General features: G+C 43.4%; 1 protein-coding gene across 1 annotated transcript in view; it reads left to right on the top strand.

The window, feature by feature from the left end:
* ZZEF1 (zinc finger ZZ-type and EF-hand domain containing 1) overlaps window positions 1-26,380 on the top strand; it is a gene marked incomplete at its 5' end in the record, with an annotated part of 151,332 nt that overhangs the window by 56,301 nt on the left and 68,651 nt on the right. The window contains 13 exon segments of the mRNA XM_014583836.2: window positions 3,038-3,149; window positions 4,342-4,557; window positions 6,882-6,982; window positions 7,521-7,690; window positions 8,312-8,445; window positions 13,353-13,423; window positions 16,278-16,392; window positions 21,813-21,972; window positions 22,944-23,065; window positions 23,179-23,301; window positions 23,891-24,057; window positions 24,141-24,222; window positions 25,317-25,518. Coding sequence (XP_014439322.1) covers window positions 3,038-3,149; window positions 4,342-4,557; window positions 6,882-6,982; window positions 7,521-7,690; window positions 8,312-8,445; window positions 13,353-13,423; window positions 16,278-16,392; window positions 21,813-21,972; window positions 22,944-23,065; window positions 23,179-23,301; window positions 23,891-24,057; window positions 24,141-24,222; window positions 25,317-25,518 — 1,775 coding nt within the window.

Raw genomic sequence — 26,380 nt, 5'->3', positions numbered from 1 at the left:
GACCGCAGTTCGCGTCCCGGACCCGGTGGCTTAAAACTCACGCCGGGTGCGTGAGCGTGCGTGCCCAAGATCCCAAGAGGAGAATGGAGGAGAAGGGATTGTGGCGTGGCCATCCCCGCTGGGGGGGTGATTTCTCGATTTCTGTCTCTCTATCTCTCTCTGTCTTTCTGGCGAGCGCATGCACCCTATAGCAAAAACCTCTAAAAGGAAAACAAAATAAAGAACATTTTTTTCTGTGCTTCAGAAACTTCTCTAGCTTTTTTTCCTCTTCTTACCATGATTCCAAGTGGTTGCTTGTCTTAGCCACATGGAATACTCATGTGTTGCTAGTTTAGTGGCTCTGTCACAGACTGAATTGCATAAAATTCTAGGAATGCTACTTTGGGCCAGCTGGTGGCATGGTGATTAAGGCTGTTGGATCCTACATGGCCAACTGCATACTTTGAGTCCTAAACCCACCACCTTGAAAAACACGCCAGGCACATTTGTGTGTATGCCCAAAAATCCCTGAAGGAAGAAGAAATGGAGGAAGTGGGATTGTGGCATGACCATTCCCTAGCAGGGCTGCTTTCTCACCACCACCCTCTGCTCACCCTCTTCCTACACATCCTCTGGGAAAATTCTAAAAAAATAAACAAGACTCTTCTTTTCTCCTTAGTTCCTAAAAAAGATGTAGAAGCATCTTTGTGTTTTTGTTTTAAATGAAAGAGCAAGAGAAAGCAAGTAAGTGCAGGACGGAGGGGGGAGAGAGATCACGATCTATAGCACGGTCCTCCTGCCCCAGCTCCTAGCTACATAAGACCACAGGCATGTCCCATTGCACCTGGCCTGTTCAGATTGGGTCAGGAACTGAACCCAGGCCTCCCATGTGGCCTCAGCTAACACCAACAGTGCCCTCCACTTGCACCACTGTGGTAGGGCCTAAGGGTCTACTGTGTGTGTGTGTGTGTGTGTGTGTGTGTGTGCGCGCGTGTGTGTGTGGTGTTTTAGACAGGATCTTGAATGTGTCACAGTCTCAGCCTCCTGCAGTTGGGGACTACAGGTGCACGCCACCATACCCAGCTCCTTCACAGGGGTGTTGCACTGTTACCAAACTTGGCCCTAAATGATGTAACCACTGTGCCATCTGCTGGTCCTCCTGCCTCAGCCTCCTGAGTAACTGGGATATAGGCACACACTATGGCACTCAGACTTTTTGTTGTTGTTTTTACAGTGGGCCAGACGTCAAACCAGTCCTCCCATGTAGCTTAGTCTGCTGAGCAATGGTGCCTGTTGCTGGGTTGATTATATGTTTGTTTGTTTTTTTTTTTTGTATTTTTTTGTTTTTAGGTGTTTTTGCCTTAGGGCATGTGTATACACCAGAGAGAGAGACAGACAGAGAGAAAGTGAGAAATCATCCCCCAAGGAGGATGGCCATGCCACAATCCCTTCTCTATTCTCCTCCTGGGATCTTGGGCATGCATGTACACATGCCCAGCATGAGTTTAAGCCACTGGTCTGGACTCAAACCACAGTCAGCCATGTGGGAGTCCAGTGACCTAACTGCTATGCCATCTGCCGGCCCTGAGTATCCAGTTTGGTTTTTTGGGTTTTTTTAAGAGAGTTTTTTGCTACAGTGTGTGTGCACTCACTGAGTTTCAGAGAGAGACAGAGAGACAGAAAGTGAGAAATCACCCGCCATGGGAAATGGCCACACCACAGTCCCTTTTTCTCTAGTCTCCTCTCAGGGTTTTGGGCACGCATGCAAACATGCCTGGCGTGAGTTTCAAGCCTTCAGGTCTGGGTCTTGAACTCCAGTCAACCACGTGGGAGTCTAGCAATGTAACCATTATGCCATCTGCTGGTCCCAAGTATCCATTTTTTTTGTATGTTTCTTTTTAAGAATTATTTAATTTAATTTATTTATATTTTAATTTGACCAGAGAGGGACAGAGTGAGAGAGAGAGGGAAAATGAGAAAGCAAACCACCAGGTCCAGGACTCGAACTGCAACTGGCCATGTGGGAGTCCAGTGCCCATAACCACCACACCACCTGCCGGCCCTCCAGTTTTTTAAAAGAAGTGGCATACAGTTGTGCTTTAACTTTGCAAGGCTAGAATGCTTTTCTGAAAATACTTTAAGGAACAGGAAAGAGAACAGGTCTATGAAGGCTGAGGTTTTTGGTTTTGGAGTTCTAGGATCTGAAAACCTCACCCACCCCTTTTATCCTTCAGTTGTAGCAAGTGGCTGAGACCTTAGGCTGGTCATATACACATTAGCCAAACCCAGGGAAAGACAATGGCACCTGCCCTTCCTTTGGTTCTTCCCACAAGCACATTCCTTAGCATGTCATGTAAGGTGCCTGACTTCGCGTCTCGTTCTATAGATGAGATAATTAGGGAGAGAAGCAAATTTTCTCCTTAGTTCCCTGATTATATCTGAGGCTGATATACTGGTTGTCAGAAAAGTCATGACTCAAGACCAGGAAATGGCATAGCGGTTGCATCACTGGTCACTGGTCTCTCACACGGCCAACCATGGTTCTAGTCCCAGACCCGGTGGCTTCAAACTTATGCTGGGTATATGCGCATGTGTGCCCAAGATCCCAGGAGAATAACGGAGAAAGGATTGTGGCATAGCCATCTCCACTGGGGGGTGATTTCTCACTTTCTGTCTGTCTCTGTCTCTCCAGCAAGCACATGCACCCTATAGCAAAAAATCTTTCCAAAAAAAAAAAAGGCATGACTCATTTTTGCATGGAAAAACATAGAAAAAATACATCATAACTTTTCCCACAACCCAGTAGTTCCTAACTGATAGAAGATGAGGAAGCTGAGCAATGAGGAAATTATTACCAGCCGCCTCTTGTGCGCAGAGAGGTACCAGCTTACCCACCTGGTCCTTAATTGCTAATTGACAAACTGTAGCTATCCAGGTTAAATATATATATATACAAATACTCATATACAAGTTACTTAGATGATTTGTTAGAGTTTTAAAAAGCTTAACAGTTAAATTTGGTAATAGGAAGATGTTTGGGGATTACTCTTGTTCACAGGATTGGTTGCTCATCTGATGACCTTGGAGAGGATGATCCTATTGTCTGGTTTGAACTGGAAGAAGAGTGGGATGAAGCCGATGTCAAGCTGCAGCAGTGCAGAGTTGCCAAAGTAAGCATTAGTGGGTTATGGCCTTCCATGTTTGCTCACTCCCCTCCTGGTATTCTGTAAGTGTTTACTGAGTGGTGATGTGTACCAGCCCTGTGCCCACACTGGAACCCCGGAGCTGAACCAACCATGAAGGAGCTCTTAGTGTAGTGGGAGAGAGTTGTGTAAGACTGTGCGATAAGGACTGTGATAACGGGAGATCTAGGGTGTTGAAGCCCAGAGGAAGAGTGCTTCATCTGACCTGCGATTTACGAGAGTAGGCTTCCCAGGAAAAATGCTGTGATACTAAATGTTGGAAGCTGATTAAATCATCCATCGTCCTTAGCCAGGCTATGAAGTGTGGAGAAGGGCATCTCGGGCTGAGAGAACAGCAGGTGCACAGGCATATATGCAAGAGAGATGTTTCCATAGCTAGGAAAGAAAAAGCCCGTATCTTGTAAACCTCAGGTGTAAATCTTAGACGTAGGCATAAATAAGAAAATTAAGAACTATCTCTAGGACTTATACATAGTAGGTACTCCATAAATATTTATGCCATTGAGTAGTAGATTCTGAAAGGCCTTTATTTTATTTACTCATTTTAACTTTTTACTGTAGGGGGTGTCACTTGCAGGGATGGGGAATCACCCTTCTGGGGGAATGACCACATCTCTTCTCCTCCACTCTCCTCTCAGGCATGCACGCCTGGTCCTAAAAGACCTTTAACAGAAGGAACTTTCACTGTAAGAAACAGCTTGCACTGAAGTTGGGCTTTGAGAATGGCTTTAGCTTTTAACAGACAAGTGTTTTCTGAGTTCCCAGCTCATGGGTTCCATATTCAGTTGGGGGCTTTGGGATGATTGCTTAAGGCTTTCACTGGTTTCATCATATATCTGATTTTTGTTTCAAAATGACTACACTGCAGAGCAAATGTACTTCTCTTATTCTCTCTTATCCTGTTTTTGCCTTGAAGAGGAAGTAATGATGCCATTTCATTACTGTGAATTTCATGAAGACTCGACTGCATTCAGTATTTGTATCGCCTTTTTTCAGCTTAGAGTAGATACTGGACTTATATTGTGTCCTCAGTGCCGGGCATAGTGGCACATAATAACAATTAAAAGCACAGGGAGACCTTCCCAGAGAGGTCTTTTTCTCCCTTCTGTCAGGATCCAGGGATTCTGAGTCTACTTGAATTCTCTCTTGTCCCTTCCAGTACTTGATGGTGAAGTTTCTCTGCACCCGTCAGGAGTCAGCAGAGCGCCTGGGAGTGCAAGGCTTGAGCATCAGTGGGTACCTCCGGCCTGCACGAGCAGAAGCAGAACAGAGCATCATCTGCGCCCACTGCAGAAAGGACGCAGAGGAGAGTGTCTGTGGAGCCACGCTGCTCCTCAGGACCCTTCAGTTCATCCAGCAGCTCACCCATGACCTGGTAGGGGCTCCTGGGTTGTTAGGGCGCGGGCCCTCAGGAAAGGTGAATGACGGTGTAGAGGGAAATGAGCACCAACCAATGAAACCTGGCCCTGCAGAGCCATGGCGATGAAAGGCATCCTGCTGCCCCACGACACCAAAAGAGCGTGGAATGTGAGATGTTGGGTGTTGATGGCCAGAGAGCTTTAGGACACGTCTGTAGGTCCATTCCAGGAGACCTCACCATGATGGCCATGTACACTTGGTCTTTCCCTGTCTGATGCTGTTAACGCTCAACAAGGGGAGACAGATGAATCAAGTTCACATCTTTAGGTCCTAGGAGAGTTACTGCTGAAGTCTGGGTGGATTCTATTTGTTTACGAAAAGTACAAAAATCATGTCAGGATTCAGTCATTTGTTTTTGGAACTGATTTTTACAGTCACTAGTGAAACACAGTGCTAACTCACTCAAGGGAAGATTCTTTCAGCCATTACCAGAGAAAACATGGCTCACCTTAGGAACCCAGAGATCCCTCTCCCATGTGTATGACAGTGTCCACTCCCGGCCTCCAATCTGCTTCAGGGCATACGCAAAGGCTGGTGACTCACTATATTTGATTGTTTGGTCTTTGTTATGCAAGCACCCCTGTCACAGAAGACAAGGGCAAATTAGAAGGAATTGGTCAGGAGCCGTGGGCTGATTTATAGCATAATCCATGCCTTTCAGCCCAAGTGCAGAGAAAAGTCAAACATACAAGTCAGTCCTAGGCCATAATCATCAAGATGGACTTATGTTCCAGATGCCATGTTATGAAGTCAGGAAGCCTTCGTGTGTATGTGTGTGTTAGGTTGAGTTACACATAGATACGTGTTTATGTACATATGTATACACACAAATATTTGAGAAAGTTTCACACCTCTTATAGTTGACAAACTTTTTAGTAGCTATAAGAGTAAGCATTGGTGGGGACCAGCAGGTGGCATGGTGGTTAAGGTGCTGGACACTCCCACATGGCTGACCACGGTTCAAGTTCTGGACCTGGCAGCTTGCTCTCTCACTTTATCTCTCTCTCTCTCTCTCTCTCTGGTAAAATTAAAATGAATAAATGAGAGACCTCACCATGATGGCCATGTACACTTGGTCTTTCCCTGTCTGATGCTGTTAACGCTCAACAAGGGGAGACAGATGAATCAAGTTCACATCTTTAGGTCCTAGGAGAGTTACTGCTGAAGTCTGGGTGGATTCTATTTGTTTACGAAAAGTACAAAAATCATGTCAGGATTCAGTCATTTGTTTTTGGAACTGATTTTTACAGTCACTAGTGAAACACAGTGCTAACTCACTCAAGGGAAGATTCTTTCAGCCATTACCAGAGAAAACATGGCTCACCTTAGGAACCCAGAGATCCCTCTCCCATGTGTATGACAGTGTCCACTCCCGGCCTCCAATCTGCTTCAGGGCATACGCAAAGGCTGGTGACTCACTATATTTGATTGTTTGGTCTTTGTTATGCAAGCACCCCTGTCACAGAAGACAAGGGCAAATTAGAAGGAATTGGTCAGGAGCCGTGGGCTGATTTATAGCATAATCCATGCCTTTCAGCCCAAGTGCAGAGAAAAGTCAAACATACAAGTCAGTCCTAGGCCATAATCATCAAGATGGACTTATGTTCCAGATGCCATGTTATGAAGTCAGGAAGCCTTCGTGTGTATGTGTGTGTTAGGTTGAGTTACACATAGATACGTGTTTATGTACATATGTATACACACAAATATTTGAGAAAGTTTCACACCTCTTATAGTTGACAAACTTTTTAGTAGCTATAAGAGTAAGCATTGGTGGGGACCAGCAGGTGGCATGGTGGTTAAGGTGCTGGACACTCCCACATGGCTGACCACGGTTCAAGTTCTGGACCTGGCAGCTTGCTCTCTCACTTTATCTCTCTCTCTCTCTCTCTCTCTGGTAAAATTAAAATGAATAAATGAATAAATAAAATAAAATAATTTTTAAAAAAGAGTAAGCATTGGTTATATGGGCATTTCACCCATGTGGAGCCATCCCATCTCCTTTTTTATTTAAGATCTATTTATTTTCATTTTATTTATTACTATATTCCAATTTTGACCAAAGAGTGACAGACAGAAAGGGAAAGTGAGGAAGCAAGCCACCAGGTCTGGGACTTGAACCATGGTTGGCCATGTGGGAGACCAGCGCCTTAACCACCACTCCATCTGCCAGTCCCCAGCACCTTGTCTCTTAACAATGAGAAGTAAATGAGGCATTAAAGTATTTCTATAAATACATTTTGTCAATTTTATTTTTTTCTGGTTTTTATAATTTCTTAGGTGCAGCAGAAGGAAAGTGGCTTAAAATATAAATCTTTTCTGGACTTCACGGGTCTTGACTTGAAGATCTTCTGGAATTTTTACAGTAAATTAAAGCAAAAGTAGGTCATAAGGTGATAATATAAAAACAAAACTGAGGCACTGAGTTTTGCTATTTTTAGTGGGCAACTTATTGCTTTAAGTTTGTTTTTTAACTTTCTACTGTATATTGTTCTGATTTGAAAGGTTGGGTTATAATTGAAAACAGCACCTCACATTCTGTAAATAAGTACCTTAATTAGGTAGTATTTGTACAAATGTTTTCTTATTTGATTATCATCACAACTTTTTGGATAAGCTGATCAGGTCGAGTATTATAGTATTATCCTAATTTGAAGAAGCGGGGTCAGAAATGAATTTCCTTCCCCGTAGTGGGCAGTCAGATGGATTCTGTATTTCGGACTGCTAGTACAGTGTTCTTTTGGTTCCACCTTTCTGCTCATTTGGGATTTCTTTTTTTTTCTTACCAAGTTTGAGAGTTGTGTGTTGACAGCTTAATGGCTTGAGGGTAAAAGCGACTTGCCTGTGTAGATAGCTATGTGGATTGGGGGTAAAAGCAACTTGCCTTTATGCTCTCTGACGGTCTTTGTCTTTTCGCAGCCCTAGAGGGGAATGTATCTGTGCCCAAACCCTGCTTCTACAGCTCCTCCAGAGCTGCTTCTCGGTGCTGCAGGGAGACGCCCTGGCTGCCTCTGAGCAGGAAAAGGCCCCTGCCCCGAACCCCGAAGGAGTAAAGGCTGCCAAGGAGCTCTACACACACTTATGCGATGGTAGGGACTGGGGAGTGTCGTTTTAAAGCGGCCCAGTGCTCGGTAGCCTGTGAGGCCTCTTACTGTAGGGAGGAGGGGGATCCTGTGATCGTTCAAGCCAGAGAGAGATCTCTTCTGTGGAAACAGCATTTCCTCTGATGCTCTTCTGAATTATTGTTTGGTGTTTAGGATTTACTCCCTCACTAGCTGACTTCTCTTCCTCCTGGTTTCAGATATACATCCGTGTTACATTGAGAGTAACCGTCACATTGTACAGCCTTTACTTCAGTTGAGACACTGAGACCAGACCAATAGATAGGGGCAGGAGCATTGTAATGATAAATTCAGGATGAAACACACCCCACCATCAGAACTTCTTTTTAAGGCATTGCCACGTTGTGTCTCAAAAGGACAGGGGAATAATGAAGTAAAACCTGGTATATGTACTCTGTTTTAGTTAAGTGTAAACAAAAAAAATATAGTTTCTTTACACTGCTTAACCTGTATAGATGTACAGTATTTCTTTTCTCTGGTGTTAACCACAAATTGAGAGTAGCGAGTTTATACACTAGTTATAGCCAATATATATTGAGTGAATAGACAAAATATTTTAAGACTGATTCCATTGTTCATTTCTACCAGTGGTAGACAGGGTGAACGGAGACTCTGTGCCCATGGAAATACTAAAACAAGAAGTCAGGAATACCCTTCTCAATGGGGCTGCCATCTTCTTTCCTGATCGGCAGACTCGGCGGAACCATCTCTTCACCATGATGGTAACTATTTACTGAAAATATGGATCCCATTCCTGAAGTCTGTTAGGATGATATTTACTCCTCCCTGTTTCTCTGAATACTTACTACATGAAGATCTTTGTATGAGACACAGACATCTAAGGAAATAGCTCTGTACTCTTTTTAACATTTTACCTTTTCATTGTGGGAAAATTTAAAAGAAATATAAAAGTAGTTTACATAGTATAATGAATTCTTTCCCCAGTTGTACCCATCACAAAACTCTAAAATTAATAGACACATAAAATTACAAAAAGTGGGGACCGGTAGATGACGGAATGGTTACATCGCTTAACTCCCATGTAGTCAACTGCAGTTCAAGTACTGGGCCTAGTGGATTAAAACTCATGCTGGGGGATCAGCAGTTAGTGTAATGACTATGTCGCTGGACTCCTGTGTAGTCGACTGAGGTTTGAGTCCCGGACCTGGTGGCTTGAAACTCACGCCAGGCACATGTGCGTGCAAGCTCAAGGCAAAATCCTCTCTAAAAAAAAGAAGGAAAAAAAAAAAAAAAAACCAACCTCACACTTGGTACATGAGTGTGCATGCCAAGATCCCAAGAAGAGGATAAAGAAGGGATTGTAACGTGGCCATCCCCCTTACGGAGTGATTTCTTACTTTCTGTCTCTTTGGTGAGTGCATGTACCCTGTAGCAAAAAAAAATTCTCTTAAAAAAATTATAAAAACTGGGGCCGGCAGGTGGTGTGGTGGTTAAGGTGCTAGACTGCCATACAGCCAGCTGCAGTTCATGTCTTAGAGCTGGTGGCTTGCTTTTTTGCCTTCTCTCTCTCTCTGGTCAAATTAAAATAATAATAAATAAATAATTCTTTTAGAAAATTATAAACTTTATGCATGATATAACTCACTCATTCTTCTCTTCTTCCTCCCTGCTGAGTATTATTTCAAAGTCAATCCCCGACATATTTTATTCATAGATTTCAGTATATATCTGTAAAGATAATGCAACCAAGTTTTAATCCCTAGCTGTTTTTTCTCGCCTCCTAGACTGCTTCTCAGTGTTACTCAGATGTTAGTGCCTAGGGTGGGGAAGGATGCTTTTGGTATTTACAAGTTTTAGTTCCCAAATAGAATGTCCTCTGCCAATGTTCAGGTTTTAATTCTTTTTTTTTTTTTTTTTTTTTTTTAAGGTTTTTGTTATATGGGGTGTGCCTTTCCCCTAATAGGGCGTGTGCACTTGCCAGAAAGACAGAGAGAGACAGAAAATGAGAAATCACCCCCCCCCAGGGGGTGGCCACGCCACAATCCCTTCTCCTCCATTCTCCTCTTGGGATCTTGGGCACGCACACTCATGCACCCAGAGTGTGTTTAAGCCACTGGGTCCAGGACTCAAACCTCAGTCAACTACATGGGAGTCTAGTGACATAGCCATTTCGCCAACTGCTGGTCCCTGTTCAGGTTATAATTCTAAAGAAAGTATTTCTATATTAAAATGAATGTGATACTAAAAATATTAGTGATAATGTAAAACAAAACAAAAATTTCTTTTTTTAGGCCATACTGAAAACATCTAAGTAAGGGAATTTTAGCGGTTCTTGTGTTATAACAATAGTGAAGGAAAAAAGGAGATATAAGTAAACTAAGGGGATAAATTAACTAAGAGTATACAAGAAAACAAAATTATAAGCTAGTCTTATAAACATAGAAAAATCTCAACAAAATGTTAATTGACCATACAACAACATATAAACAAACTTATGGCCAAACTAGATTTACCCTAGTTGTGCAATGACAGTTCAACATTAAAAGTCTGGTAACTCAGGCCAGCAGGTGGCGTGGTGATTAAGATGCTGGACACTCCTGCATGGTTGACCACAGTTCAAGTCCTGAACCTGATAGCTTGCTTTCTCACTTTCCCTCTCTCTCTGGTCAAATTAAAATAAATGAGGGACCAGCAGTTAGCATACTGGCTATGTCACTGAACTTTCATGTCGTTGACTGTGGTTTGAGTTCCAGACCCGGTGCCATAAACTCACGCCAGGCATGTGTGCGTGCGTGCCCAAGATCCCAAGAGAAGAATGGAGGAGAAGGGATTGCAGCATGGCCATCTCCCCTGGGGGGTGATTTCTCGCTTTCTGTCTCTCTGTCTCTGTCTTTCTGGCAAGCGCATGCGCCCTATAGCAAAAACCTCTAAAAAAACAAAAACAAAAAATTAAAATTAATGAATCAATAAATAAAAATTAAAATAAATAATTCTTTAAAAAAAAAAACCTGGTAACTGATACCAAAGAGAAGAGTTGGCCTTATGTCCTAGGGGTAAAGGGAGCCAGATCCCACATGGCTGAGTGGTTTGAATCCTGGCCATGGTGTCTTGAAAAACACACCGGGTTTGTGTGCCCAAAATCCTATGGGATGGAGAAATGGAGGAGGAGAGTTCGAGGTGTGACTTTACCCTATGGGGGAGATGCTTTCTCTTTTCCTATTTCTCACTGTCTCTCTGTTAAGTATTAGGTTTTCTGAAAAGCCATGAGCAGTTTTTCTCTGCTCAAATGACTTTTCCAACAACCTAGTACATGCATCTCTGGAAAATTAGAGGAGAAAAATCATCAGAAAATGCAGAAAATAGTATTTAGTGTGACAAAATTCTGGGAGCCAGCAGGTGGCCTGGTAGTTAAGGTTACAGGATCCTGACCACAGATTCTGGTCATGGTATGATCCCCTTCCTCTAGCCATCCATCCTAGGGGTTCCTGGCAGGTCTCATGTTGACCATGGTGGGGATTTGAACCATGGTTGCCACATGGGACCTGCTTTTCTTGAGTAGCACATTACCACTATGCCACGAAGCTGACCTTAGATACATTGTTTAAAAAAAAGGCCCTTTTGGGACCAGCTGGTGGTGTGGTGGTTAAGGTGCTGGACACTCCCATATGGCCAGCCATGGTTTGAGTCCCAGACCTGATGGCTTCCTTTCTCACTTTCTCTCTCTCTCTCTTTGATCAAATTAAAATAAATGAATGAATAAATAAAATTAAATAAATAATTCCTTAAAAAAAAAGAAGGCCCTTTTATATGCAACCACCAGTTAACTAGTAAATATAAGAGCAGTTTTCTGTGGGATGTGTAAAGTCCTATAGAAATAAAAGAGGGAGCAGGACCAGTAGGTGGCATGGTGGGTGAGGTGCTAGACTCCCACATGACCGACCATGGTTCAAGTCCCAAACCTAGTGGTTTGCTTTCTCACTCTCCCTTTCTTTCTTTCTGTCTCTCTCTGGTTAAAATTGAATAATAATAATAATAATAATAAAATTAAAAATAAATAAATCTTAAAAAAAGAAAATAAAAGAAATAAAAGAGGGGCAAAAGAAGCACAAAATGTGGTCCTCGATGCCAAAGGGCTTCCGTCTAGTTGGGGACACCACGAGGAGGAATAATCGACTCCATGTGCAATAGGCATTTCGAGGAGATTTAAGGTGAGGCTAAGTGATTGAGGAAGATTCCAGAGGGGATGAAGGCTCTTTGGTTGTATTACAGCTACATATAGAATTTGAATATCAATTTGAAGGATCATTTCTCACATTCAAAGTTGATACAGCCTTTGCCAACATTACTGACCTGATCCAGTGGATGATGGGCGGGGCTCTGCTGTACTTGTTTGCTGGAAGCATTTACCAGGTAGCTCAGCAAATGACTTTTTTTGCTAGCGTGTGCCCCACATAGAAAAATAGAGACATGAGACCTCTTGTATAATGTTGATATTTATTTTTTTTTATAAATAATTCTTTTTTTTAAGAATTATCTTATTTAACTTTATTTATTTTAATTTGATCAGAGAAAGACAGAGTGAGAGAAAGAAAGAGAGAGAGAGAAAGTGAGAAAGCAAGCAGCCAGGCTCGGGACTCGACCCATGGTCATCCAGGTGGGAGTCCAGCTCCCTCAACCACCATGCCACTTACCGGCTCCTATTTATTTATTTTTTGCTATAGAGCGTGTGTGTTCGCCAGAGAGACAGAAAGTGAGAAATCATTCCCCCGTCCCTCCCCACAGGAAGAATGGCCTTCTTTCTTCTCCATTATTCTCAGGATCTTGGGCACTCATGCATACACGCCTACCCGACATGAGTTTCAGGCTGTCAAGTCCTGGACTTGAACCCTGTAGACTATGTGGAAGTCCAGTGACATAACCACTATGCCATCTGCTGGTCCCAATATTGGTATTTATTAGCAGAGCAACCCAGTGGAGTTTCCCTTTGCCCATCCCTCTGATAGCAATGGTTATATTTCCTTCTTATGCTGATAAATTGAACAGCACATCAGCCTTTTATATGCTAAGCAGTTCTCTGTCCAGGTAATTGTGTCAGTGTCACCATGTCTTATCTTCCCCACTGTCCTGTGTCTGGCAAGGCCCTGGGCCTTAAATCCTTTGGAAATCCCCGTCTGTACCTTAGATAGCAGAAGGTCAATACATACATTAGAATTCAGAAAAATTGCTCCCAAGTAACTAAGCAGCTCCAGTAGGAGAAATGATTTCTGTAATTATCACCGTTGACCATAAACCTGTAGGATGGAGGGAGCACTTTGATCCTGTTTCCGAACAGAAAGCTAATGAGAAATACACACTGGCTCTGCCTCTTGCTCTTTCTGTGGCATGCCCAGTGATGAAAAGTATGCATCTTTTGGAGGTCATCTTCCTAAATACTTGTGTCAAACTTTCATGCAGGAAGATGTTTGGCAGTGAACGAAAGTAAATGCCAGCCTCTGTGCGATGCTTGGTTTCACCCCTCCACACGAGAACAAGTTTCATTTGGGCACTGCAGGGTGGTCTGTGGGCCAGGCTCTCCGCATACTTGGGAACGGCGGTATTTCATGTTGCTCTAGGTCTCTGAAATGCCATGGATTAGATTTTTCTGAATGCATGATCTCTGGTTTTCTAGAAGAACGTCACTGAGCAGGAACACAAGCAGTCCCTGCAACTCACTTTCCGTTCCCTGTGTACATATTTTAGGTAAGTTTATAATTCCTTTCAGCTATCACATACTTCAGATCTTTGCAAAGTTGTTTTCTTATAGCTGTCCCCTCCTATCATATGTTTTTGGAGTGTTACTTCCCACCACTCAGCTGAAAAAGTCAGGTGTCTGGAGTGAGTTATTACTAGGCACAGGACTGATTAAAATAGTAGTGGAGCAATAATCTTGTTGAAAGTTTAATCCAACTTATTATAAGGCAATTTATAGTTGAACCCACTAGGGATCTCTTTGAGCATGTCAATTTCAAAGTGACTTTTTTCCCTTAAAAAAAAATAATCAGGGGCTGGCAGGTGGTATAGAGGTTAGGACACTGGACTCCCACGTGGCTGACCATAGTTTGAGTTCTGGACCTGATAGCTTGCTTTCTCACTTTCCCTCCTTCTCTCTCTTTCTAGTTAAAATAATAATAAGAATTCAGAAAAATTGCTCCCAAGTAACTAAGCAGCTCCAGTAGGAGAAATGATTTCTGTAATTATCACCGTTGACCATAAACCTGTAGGATGGAGGGAGCACTTTGATCCTGTTTCCGAACAGAAAGCTAATGAGAAATACACACTGGCTCTGCCTCTTGCTCTTTCTGTGGCATGCCCAGTGATGAAAAGTATGCATCTTTTGGAGGTCATCTTCCTAAATACTTGTGTCAAACTTTCATGCAGGAAGATGTTTGGCAGTGAACGAAAGTAAATGCCAGCCTCTGTGCGATGCTTGGTTTCACCCCTCCACACGAGAACAAGTTTCATTTGGGCACTGCAGGGTGGTCTGTGGGCCAGGCTCTCCGCATACTTGGGAACGGCGGTATTTCATGTTGCTCTAGGTCTCTGAAATGCCATGGATTAGATTTTTCTGAATGCATGATCTCTGGTTTTCTAGAAGAACGTCACTGAGCAGGAACACAAGCAGTCCCTGCAACTCACTTTCCGTTCCCTGTGTACATATTTTAGGTAAGTTTATAATTCCTTTCAGCTATCACATACTTCAGATCTTTGCAAAGTTGTTTTCTTATAGCTGTCCCCTCCTATCATATGTTTTTGGAGTGTTACTTCCCACCACTCAGCTGAAAAAGTCAGGTGTCTGGAGTGAGTTATTACTAGGCACAGGACTGATTAAAATAGTAGTGGAGCAATAATCTTGTTGAAAGTTTAATCCAACTTATTATAAGGCAATTTATAGTTGAACCCACTAGGGATCTCTTTGAGCATGTCAATTTCAAAGTGACTTTTTTCCCTTAAAAAAAAATAATCAGGGGCTGGCAGGTGGTATAGAGGTTAGGACACTGGACTCCCACGTGGCTGACCATAGTTTGAGTTCTGGACCTGATAGCTTGCTTTCTCACTTTCCCTCCTTCTCTCTCTTTCTAGTTAAAATAATAATAATAATAATAATGATAAAAATTAAATAAATTATTTGTTAGGAAAAGGGTAGAAAAAGAGTAGGAAAAGGGCAAGAGACAGAGAGAGTTCTTTTTGGTTTCTCCGTGTTGTAATCTTCTGCCCCAGCCTTCCAGTTAGCTAGGTTAAGAAACACAAGCAACCATGCCCAGCCTGTTCAGGTGGACTCAGGACTCAAACCAGGTTGGTTTCTAACTTCCCACTACCTATGCACCACCATGGCTGGGCCATATAAGTGATTCATAAAGATGAAACTAAAGCCAAAGGAGTTTGGGGTTCTGTATTCAAGTCTACAAACCCAATTACATCAAAACCAACTGCAGAAGCACAGAACGGTAGTTAGCAAAAAGAAGTGTGCTGTAAGGAAGTATTCGAAGAGTTTTTCTTGTTTGACTGCCAAAGAAGCTATGGGCTCACAGGCTTCATTACTGGAGGCTTAGACTCTCAAAGGAGGGAGGGAACTTACAGCTCGAGCACTGCCTACAAATCAGACTGTACCTGGCATGGATGCCAGACCTAGAATGCTATCTGAATAAACTGGTTCAGAATGAAGGAGCCAGGATGATAGAAGAGGCTGGAGCTGTCATGTGAAGAACATTTAAAGGCACAGTTATATTTAGTCTGGGTTGCCATGTTAACAGTCACAAGATTAGGTGTATTTCCTTCCTTCCTACTCCAGAGAGTACATGCACCTGCATAAAAGAGAAACAGAGCAAGCACCATCCCATGGGGTCTGGTCATGCCATGATCCTTTTTCCTCCACTTCTTCATCCCTTCAGGATCCTGCACATGTGTGCACACACCCAGCATGTTTTTCAAGCCACCAGGACCGACACTCAAACCCTGGTTGGCCGTGTGGGCTCCAGCTTCTACTGCACAGCACGTGACTGCTACACTACAGGCGTGGCTGATTAGGTGTATTTCATATGGGTGGTCAGGGTAACTTGGTTATCAGATTTATCCTTCAGGCTTTCTTGTAAGGACTAGAGGAATTATGGGTTTGTCTTATGGAAGGACTTGTGGGCCTACAGTGACACTGACTCAGCTGGGATCATGTCTTATCTTCCTGACCCAAAATCCCAGCTCATAGAACTGAAATCTTTCTCAGTTCTTTTTTGGGAGCCTTTTAAGAGAGAAAGCATGGGGGCCAGCAGATGGTATAATGTTTATATCGCTGGACTCCCCTGTAGTAGACCACGGTTTAGGTCTTGGACCCAGCAGCTTAAACTCATGCTGGGTGCATGCGTGTGTGTGCCCAAGATCCCAAGAGGAGAAGAGGAGAAGGGATTGTGGCATGGCCATCCCTCTCTGTCCTCTGGTGAGCAAACACACCCTTTAGCAAAAATTTTTCTCTTAAAAAAAAAAAAAAAAGAAGAAGAAGATAGGAAGCATGAAAATCTCCTTTCTGAAACCAGGTATCTTGACCAGTTTGTGTCCTTTTCAGTGATAAGGATCCGGGCGGCCTTCTCCTTCTACCTGAGAAAAGCGACCTGGCCAGCATGAACATCAGCGAAGTCCTGGCGGTCATGAACACTCTCCTGTCAGTTGCTGCTCGGGAGGTATCTGATGGCTGCCTCCCTGTCTTCTTGGCTTCTTGCATCTAGGAGCACATGACATAGCAGTTGCTGTGCCATCCCCTTTAGCTCGCATTCAGAGTATGAAGGGACTTTGTTACTTGACCCTTGCAGAGGAACACAGAGGTTTCTCAGCCAGCTCTACACATGAGTGAAGGGACACTTATTTGCTCCCTGAGAGTCAGCAAGAAGTGTGTATAAAAACTTCCTGTGAAAAAGGAGAAATGGATTTGTGCCAGGTCTCCTTGTAGTGTCACTCAATGAGCCCAGCACATAGTTAAGTATTTGTGGTGTGAACTTCGTGGAATACTGCTTTGTCTTTTTTGTTTGTTTGTTTGTTTTGAGAGATTTTTGCTATAGGTTGCATGGGATCGCCAGAGAGACAGTAAGTGAGAAATCACACACACACACCCCCGGGGGGGATGGCTATGCCACAGTCCCTTCTCCATTCTCCCAGCTTAGTAGTCTTAATTTTCTAAGAAAAGACAAAGCATGGGACCAGCAAATGGCATAATGGTTACGTCACTGTACTCTCATGTAGTCAACCACAGTTCAAGTCGCAGACCCAGCGGCTTAAAACTCACACCAGATGCGTGTGCATGCATGCCCAAAATCCTGAGAGGAGAATGGAAGAGAAGGGATTGTGGTGTGGCCAGCCCTCCTGGGGAGTAATTTTTTGCTTTCTGTCTCTCCATCTTTCTTTGTCTCTCTGGTAACTACGAGGGCCTTATTGCAAAAATCTCTCTTAAAAAAAAAATAAAAAAGATTATATAGCACATTTGCAGGCTAATCAAATCTGATAATATATCTTCTTTTTCCTGTGCCAATATTATTTTTAAATGTTTTATTATCATTATTTTTTTCCTAAAGAATTATTTTAATAAATTTTATTCATTCATTCATTCATTCATTCATTTCAATTTGACCAGAGAAAGAGACACACAGAGAGAAAGAGGAAAGTGAGAAAGCAAGCCACCAGGTCCAGGACTTGAACCATGGTCAGCCATGTGGGAGTGTCCAGCACCTTAACCACCACACCGCCTGCCGGTCCCAATTATCATTATTTTTTTAACATGTAGGATTTTATTTCTCAAAATGGAGTCCACATCCCATGTGGACTAAACTGATGAGAATCACCTAGGATATTCAACAGACATTCGGATTTCAAGGTCTCACTTCAAGCTACTGATTTAGAATATCTAGGGATAGGGCTTAAGACTTAAATCATCTTTTTTTTTTTTTAATTTTTTTGTTTAATTTTATTCATTATTATTATTTTATATTTGCTATAGGACACATGCACTCACCTGAGAGAGGGAGTGAGAGAAAGTAAGAAAAGCAAGGCACCAGGTCCAGAATTTGAACCATAGTTGGCCATGTGGGAGTCTAGCACTTTGAACATCACACCACCTGCTGCCCCCAAATCTTCTTTTTTACCAAGCACCGCAAGAGATTCTGGAGTGATAGAACCCCCATACTGAGACCAAAACTACCTCTTTGGACTAAATATGGCAACCAGAGAGTTCAAGGGGATTTTACGGTGAAACAGTCCAGACCACACTCTTGAGATATTTATTGACATGGACTTCGAGATAACTTATCTTGTACGTTGTGGCTGAACTTAATGTCTTTAAATTGCTTAGATTTTTGCAAGTGTTTTACCATTTCCAAGCTGCTGTTAGAGCCAAGGCTGCATTCATTCCTGGTTTCCTGGAGTGGTAGGCGAGTCAGCAGTTATCACTCATAAGGACCTTAGAGAGCATGTAGTCTGCTAGGTTATCATTTGCAGGGTCACACCAAGGCTAACCATTATGTAGACAGAGTGTTACTTTAAATACTGGGTTGGGATTTCACTCTGATGCTTATGTGCTCTAACGCTGACATTATAAGCCTTAATTTTATTTCTGATCAATGCTCCATTTTCTTTTTTTAAATTTTTAATTTTATTTATTTATTATTATTATTCAATTTGACCATAGAGAGACAGATTGAGAGAAAGAGGGAGAGTGATAGTGAGAAAGCAAGGCACCAGATCTGGGACTCGAACAGCATGTGGGAAATCTAGTGTCTCAATCACTACTTGCTGGCCCCCTAATGCTCCATTTTCTGCTGTCACATTAATTTTCTCTTAATTACTTTCTGCTTTTTTTCTAATTTCCATACTCCTCTGCTTACCTTGGTGTCTCTCTTAAAAATATTACTCCAGGGACCAGCAGATGGCATGGTGGTTAAGGCACTGGACACTCCCACATGGCCAACCATGGTTTGAGTCCTGGACCTGGTAGCTTCCTTTCTCATTTTCTGTTTCTCTCTCTCGCTCTGGTCAAATTTTTAAAAATAAATAAATGAATGAATGAATGAATAAAAGTAAATAATTCTTAAAAAAAAAAAGAAAAGAAAGAAAAATCTTACTCGAGACTACTGCTCATCAATATTTTTCTCTACCCCAGTTAGCCATAATTCATTCTAAACTATGTCATGTTTATGCCATTTCCCACACCTTCCCTTTCTCCTGGAGGTCAGAAATTCTCCCTGGTGGGGCTGGCAGGTGGTGTGGTGGTTAAGGACGCTGGATTCCCGCGTGGCTGACCATGGTTCGAGTTCCAGAACTGGCAGCTTGCTTTCTTACTCTCTCTCTCCTCACTCACTCTGTCTCTCCCTGGTCAAATTAAAATAAATAAATAAAGTTAAATAAAAAATAATTCTTTAAAAAAAAAAAATTCTCCCTGGTTCTCATATGTAACTTTTACCCTCACTAGTCTTTATTCTGTAATCAGTCATTTGTGTCCTTGGGCAGAAAAACATTAGTGTTTTCACCTAGTTTTCTTAGGTGTCAGTTCTGCCCCCTATGTGAGGAATTGGTAGGGACTGGAGCCAGGAGTGAAACCTGAACATTTGATTCTGAGTCTTGTCCCCTTTCCAGTAGTTCAGACTTCCCATCAGGTGTCTGTGGAAAAATGAGACAGCATTTATCCAAGAGAATTTCCCGTGAGGGTTTTCTGCTTAGACAACAAATGTTTGTCTTTTCTTCTTTTTCACTGACCTCAACATGAAAGAAGTTGTAGATGTCATTGAACTTCCTAAACCAGACATCACTGCAGCCATAATGTATTTCCTTGGGTTACCTTTAAGTAAAAATGTTTGTGGTTATACTAAAGAGGTAGGGTTAGGTTAGGAAAGAAACTTAAAGTTAGTCAGAGATGTGCTTAATCTATCATTTTTCTCCTGTGTTGCTAGTTCAATAAATACCCACTGCAGCCTGCTTGTGCCAGGCGCTGTGCTGGGTACAGGGATACGGTGGTAAAGAGCACCAGTCAGCTCTAACAGTGCAGCAAGTGAGCACAGGAGCCTCTGGGGTACGGACAAGCATACTGAGCCCTGCCTGGTGGGGGCGGGAAGTGGAGTTGGCTTTTCGGAGAAGGTGGTACTGGAGACCATGAATGGGGGTTAACCAAGCAGAGATGAGGGAGAAAGGGAGTAGCACATGCAAAAGGCTGCAGGGAGCCAGGGAGGAGCAGGTGTTTGAAGATGATAATGGATAGACATCGAGCGTGCCGAGTTCATGTCTAGTAGACTTCAGGTGTCGAGATCTGATGGCACACCCAGGGGATGAGTCAGTGCTGGAGATTTCATGATCAGTAGCAACTATAGATGGTATCATGCCACCCAAGGGCTTCTTGAGGAACATCTACAGAGGAGGTATGGTCAGGAGGGTAGGAAGGAGTGGCAGGAAGAAAATCAGAAAGGCGGAGAAAAGAGCGTGTTTCCAAGGGACAGCGCCCACAGAGCCTCTAGAGTCAAGTGGAGAGGCTTTGCTGTCTAGGTGGAAACTGATGCCTTTGGGGAACAGTGTCAGCAGAAGTGTTAGAATGAGAGGGAGGTTATGGACAAGCAAACTCGGATGGGGTAGGTAACTGACTTTAACGAGATGCACATGCAAAAGAGTGTGGATGGGCAACTTAAAGAACCAACTGTCCTTTTTGAAGACTAGGACATTACCAGTATCTGTGAAGTCCAGGCCCCTCCACATGTCATTTCATGGCTCACCCCCACTGCCTCCTTGCCACACAGCATGACTACTCTGAAGTTTGTCTTCATGATTTCTTCTTTTCTTCTTTCTAATTATCCCTATATAGCATGTTTATTTTGCCTGGTTTTAACCATTAGTGGAATCACATGGTGTAACATCTTCTGTGACATGTTTTTTTCACTGAGTATGTTTCTGATATGGACCCATGAAGATGCCTGTGCTGTAGTTTCTTTTTGGTGGTGCACTGTGTTCCCTTTAAGAGTATGTCACTGTGTATGTAGCTGTTTTATTTTGGAGGGATAGTTGTGTTGGTTCCAGTTTGGAGCAGTTGATTCCATGACCATGCTGATGTGAAAGGGTTCTTGTGTGCAGGAGTTTGTCTCTAGATGACTAGAGGTGACTTTAGAGAAATATCTGAGAACACAGAAGATGGCTAGAGAGCCAGAGAGGGATGAAAAATTCTCTCTCTTTTTTTTTTCTTGGATAGGTTTTTTTGTTTGGTTGGTTGTTTTTTTTGCTATAGGGCGCGAGCACTTGCCAGACAGACAGAGAGAGACAGAGAGACAGAAAGCGAGAAATCATCCCCCAGGAGCGATGGCCACACCACAATCCCTTCTCCTCCATTCTCCTCTCGGGATCTTGGGCATGCACGCACACACGCCTGGCGTGAGTTTTAAGCTACCGGGTCTGGGATGCGTACCACGGTCGACTACATGGGAGTCCAGCGACATAGCCATTACGTCAATTGCTGGTCCCAAAAATTCTCTTTTTTAAAGGTGGGAGATACTTGACTGAAGACTCAGAGAAAGGAGAGCTGTGAAGATGAGGTAGAGAGACCAGATAACCAGTGTGAGTGAAGGAAGTTTCCTGGGGTGGCATAAGGAGATGTCTTACAGAGAAAAAAGTCATTTGTAAAGGTTCTAAAAAATTGGAGGACTAGGGGGGACCAGCAGTTAGCGTAATGTCTATGTCACTGGACTCCCATGTAGTCAACCGTGGTTCGAGTCCCAGACCTGGTGGCTTAAACTCACGCCGGGCATGTGTGCGTGAGTGCCCAAGATCCCAAGAGGAGAATGGAGGAGAAGGGATTGCGGCGTGGCCATCCCCCCTGGGGGGTGATTTCTTGCTTTCTGTCTCTCTGTCTCTCTCTGTCTGGCGAGTGCATACGCCCTATAGCAAAAACCTCTCAAAAAAAAAATTGGAGGACTGGGGCAGAAATTTTATAATATTGTCTTGGGCGCTTTGGGGTTGCTAGCTCTTTCATGACTGTCTCCCGTATCCATCGTGGGTGTCCATTGGTGACACTACTGCCTTAGGAAATGGCTGTCTCTGGGCATGGCCTTGTGAACACGTCTGCTTGTCTCCTCCCTCGTAGTGTGAGCTGTTGATGCTCAGTGGAGCCCAAGGGGAGGCCAGCTCTGTGCTCCTCTCTCTGTTCTGGGCCGTCCAAGGCAGCCTGCTCTCCTGGTGCTACCTGCAGCTGAAGAGCACGGATTCTGAAGCCAAAGACCTTGCTGTGGACCTTATTGAAAAATGTGAGTTTCAATACAAAACCAGCGAAAACAGGTGTTTGGATTTTGACTGTGTGTGTACTTTCTCTAGTAACTCATGCATCAAATGTGCTTATGGTTTTCTTTATTGCAATTCAGAGCTTGGAGTCGTTTTGTCTTCCTAAAACAGACTTTAATGGCATGTCATCTTCCCCATAGTTGCCTGTCTAGACATGGTGGTGTGTCTGAGTGTTTTTACTGTAGAAGTAGGTCACTTTACAGCCTAAATATTATCTCTGCGTTCATATAGCAGTCCTTGGTGATGTGTCACTCTTCAGGAAAGTCTGTCATCCTTGTTTTAATCAAATTGTCCAAAAGAGAAGGTCTTAATTTTAAAACCTAAGGTTTATAAGCCCTGCTGTAACCTGTTGGTAATTAAAGAAACTCTGATTCTTGTCCTGTCAGCCCTCAGAAAACCATGAAATCCAACAGGTTCTGAGAAACTATATGTGGGAAATTCAGTTCTGTCAAATTTGGTCGTAGCTGCTATGACACATGTACTTGTAGGATTGGGTCCTGCCACCTAGAGTGTGGCCAGAGGGCTGGCACACCTGACATACAGGCCCCTCGTGAACAAACGCGGAGAGGCTGACAGCTGGGTTGGTCAGTCAAGTATCTTCACTTATAAAAGTGATATATCCACTTCTTCAAAAAAAGTAGCAAAGGAAGAAACCACTCACTTTGAAAGTAACTTTTTACTGAAATTTGCATGGCTTCTCCTTTCCAGTGGGAGCATCTGGATGACACTTAGTGGCCTTGTGGTTTTTCTGTTGTAGAATCCCCTCCACAGGTCCTGTGGCCCTCTCCAGCTTTACCGTTGTAAACATTGAGCCGTTGGAAAAGGCATGACTTTTTTTCTATATAAAAATGCATCATGACTTTTCCAACAACCTGATGCTAAGCGAGTGATGTTTCCACCATATAAAATATTCATTATTTTCTTTATGTTTCGGTAGATGTGGGACAGTTTCTGGCAAGCATGAGAGTGATTCTGGAATCCCTTTTGTCACAGTACAGTGGAAAAATGATAGTGGAAAAATTATGTAATTCGGTGTTTTCCATGGCAGCTCGTCAACTGGTAAGAAAAAGTGGCAGCTGTTAATATTTGTGATGAGTGGGGTGGGGATTGGTTATCTGCACCCCCTGCAGAGTCTGAAGTGACAGCTAACTACCCTGTTCGTTTTCCTTTAGGTCATCTTCCTGCTGGACTTCTGCACCTTAGATATTTCCCACTGCACACTCTTGAGAGAGTTCAGTACCCTGACAGACCTGCTCAAGAAGCTCTGCCGGGACCCTGAAGGAGGGCTGAATAAGGTAACTCAAGCTGGTACTGGAGCCTGTTTTGTGACTGCTTAGGAGTGATGTGGCCACATGCAAGGAAGCATAGCATATCACTGACATGGTATGGTACGTCATAGTGAAAGGTTAAAAGATGAAAGCTGGTCACAGAGGTCTTCTACACTAGTAGAATTAAGGTCGGGACCAGTGGCAGCATGATGGTTAAGGCACTGGATTCCCACATGGCTGACTGCAGTTCAAGTCCTGGACCCAGCAACCTGAAAATCACACTGAGTATTTGTGTGAGCATGCTCAAAATCCCAGCAGAATGGAGAAGGGATTGCAGCATGGCCAACACCCTTGCGGGAGTGATTTCTCTTTTTCCCTCTTTTTTTGTCCCTGTCTCTTTCCAGTGAGCACATGCACCTTACAGCAAAAAAAAAAAAAAAGGAGCATGTCTGCTCTGCGCTCTGCTGAATGATAGATGTCCATTGATCATCTGTGTAGATGGGAGCATGTCTCTTAGCCTGTGTGATAGTACGTGTGGGGCTGTCAAAGCCCAGCTGCCTAGCCAGGCCAGGTGCAGAGTGATGAGAACCTTTTCCTCCTTCATGTGTCTGCGTAGCTGGATGTGGAGACCTGGCAACAGGAACAGCCTGTGGTGTTACACACGTGGACGAAGGAGTCGGCCCACAACTATGAGAATAATTGCCATGAGGTGTCTGTCTTTGTTAGCCCAGGGGCAACCTATTTTGAGGTCGAATTTGATGAGAGGTGTGAAACTGAAAAAAGGTAAGACTCACACGTTCTTTTTCCTGAAGCAATAATGAATCACAAGTGAGAGCTCGAAAGTAATAGAGACTATGCTTTTGCAGGTATGATTATCTGGAATTTACCGATGCCAGAGGTGGCAAAATACGCTATGACACAAAAGTTGGAACTGATAAATGGCCCAGGGTAAGTGATGTTCCCAGAAAGAGGTGACATGTCTACTTCTGCAGCAGTTCTTTTTTTGGTAGCCCCGAGGGACCAATAGAGGTATTGGTCTTTATTTTTGTAAACGTAAACAGGTTAGATTGACAAACTGCAACCTCTCACCTGCCCTATAAGTGACTATCTGGGGGGACACAGCCATGCTCATTTCTTGGTGTACCAGTTAGAGCTTCTTTGGCAGTGCAGTGTCAGGGCTGAGTAGTCACAACAGAGATTAAGTGACTCCTGAAATCTGAAGTATTCACTACCTGGTTCTTTATAGGAACAGTTTGCCAACTCCTGGTTCATGTCAATATCATCCAGAGTGAATAAGGAGCTTGTCATCCATCCTCAGCAAGCAAGGGCTGCATGTCTAGGAGGTTGGCCCGGACCATGGTGGTGACAGCCACGTCTGTCAGCACGGCTTTTGATCTCTTGGGTTGGGGCTTGAGTGCTGCCTCGGACTCTTGACCTCTTCTCTGCTGTCAGTAGTTTTGGTTGGGAGCAAAGGAGTGAGCCAGCATAGTCACCAGCCAGGCAGGCAGTGAGCAAATGGCCACCCAAGGTTTGAACCTGCTGAGCAACAGTTTTTTTGCCAGTTCTACTTCTTCACAAGATGCAGTTGCAACTTTTCTTTTTCAGCCACCCCTTTGTACATTTCTTCTTTAGGAGTTTCTCACTTGTAGAATAGAGGGACCAGCAGTTGGCGTAATGGCTACGTCACTGGACTCCCATGTAGTCGACCGCGGTTCAAGTCCTGGACCCGGTGGCTTAAACTCACGCCAGGCACGTGTGCATGCATGCCCAAGATCCCGAGAGGAGCATGAAGGAGAAGGGATTGCAGCGTGGCCATCCCCCTGGGGGTGATTTCTCGCTTTCCATCTCTCTGTCTCTCTCTGTCTTTCTGGCAAGCACACATGCCCTGTAGCAAAAAACTCTACAGAAAGAAAGACAGAGAGAGAGAGAGAGAAAGAAAGAGAGCCCAATTGTAAATGTAGATATTTTAAGTCACAAAGAGTATGCTTATTACTGAACTGCTGCCTCCTGAATCTGACCACCTGGCTTTTGTTTTTCTCTAGAAAGTGACCTTTAAGGCTGGTCCTCGGCTCCAGTTCCTCTTTCACTCTGACAGCAGTAACAACGAGTGGGGCTACAAATTCACTGTCACTGCCTATGGCCTTCCTGATGTTGCCGTGTCTTGGGGATTGGATTTACAGCTCCTCGTCTCCCGACTGATGGGGCGCCTTGCCTCCCAGTGCATGGCTCTCAAGTCTGCTCACCGTAAGTCCTTCTCTTCTCGTTACAGCCACATGGAAGAGCAAGGTGTGTGCGTGTGTGCATGTTCGCTCACACACTCTCTCTTATGAGTCATCTCCACGTAATGCAAAGTAAAGTATTGGTAATGTTCCCTCTTGGGTTTTTGTTTATTTGTTTGTTTTGTCTTTTTATTTTTTTTTGCCATAGGGTGCATGCACTTGCCAGGGAGAGATAGAGAAAGAGAAAGTGAGAAATCAACTCTTGGGATGGCCACACTGCAATCCCTTCTCTTCTTGGGATCCTGGGCATGCACACACACTGACTTGGCATGATTTTCAGGCTGCCAGATCTGGGACTCAAACCATGGTCGGCCATGTGGGAGTCCAGCGCCTTAACCACCACACCACCTGCTGGCCCCCACCTCAGTTTTAAAATTAAAACAGAATGAAATGTCCATGAGCATGTACACACACATACTCAGTGTGATTTTCAGATTGCTGGGTCCAGGACTTGAACCACTTGACTGACACTACTGTCATGAAGTCTCTTGACTCAGACTTTGGAACTCTTCACAAAGGATGCTGTGGAGTCCTTCTGTCCATAAAGGATGGAGAGGAAGGGAGCTGTTTTGTAGCAGCCTTGTCATCATTTTTTTCTAAGCAGACTTAGGAGAAATAGGGAGAAATAGATTATAAATTACTTATGTATTCTTTATACTATGAATATTTATGTAAATACATGTAGATATGTGAATATGGATTTTGTCTTAGCTTCATTCAAATTAAATGAGAGGAATTACAGAGTAACACTTTCTAGCTTTTTTTATTTCTATGTCATTTGATGAGCTTTTCTGTTTTTATTTTTTTAATTTATTTAATTTTATTTA

This window comes from Tupaia chinensis, unplaced genomic scaffold (assembly GCF_000334495.1).
Source record: "Tupaia chinensis unplaced genomic scaffold, TupChi_1.0 Scaffold144899_1, whole genome shotgun sequence".
Classification (NCBI taxonomy): Eukaryota; Metazoa; Chordata; class Mammalia; order Scandentia; family Tupaiidae; genus Tupaia; species Tupaia belangeri.
Note: the sequence above shows the minus strand (reverse complement) of the source record. Positions and strands in the feature narration are given on the sequence as shown.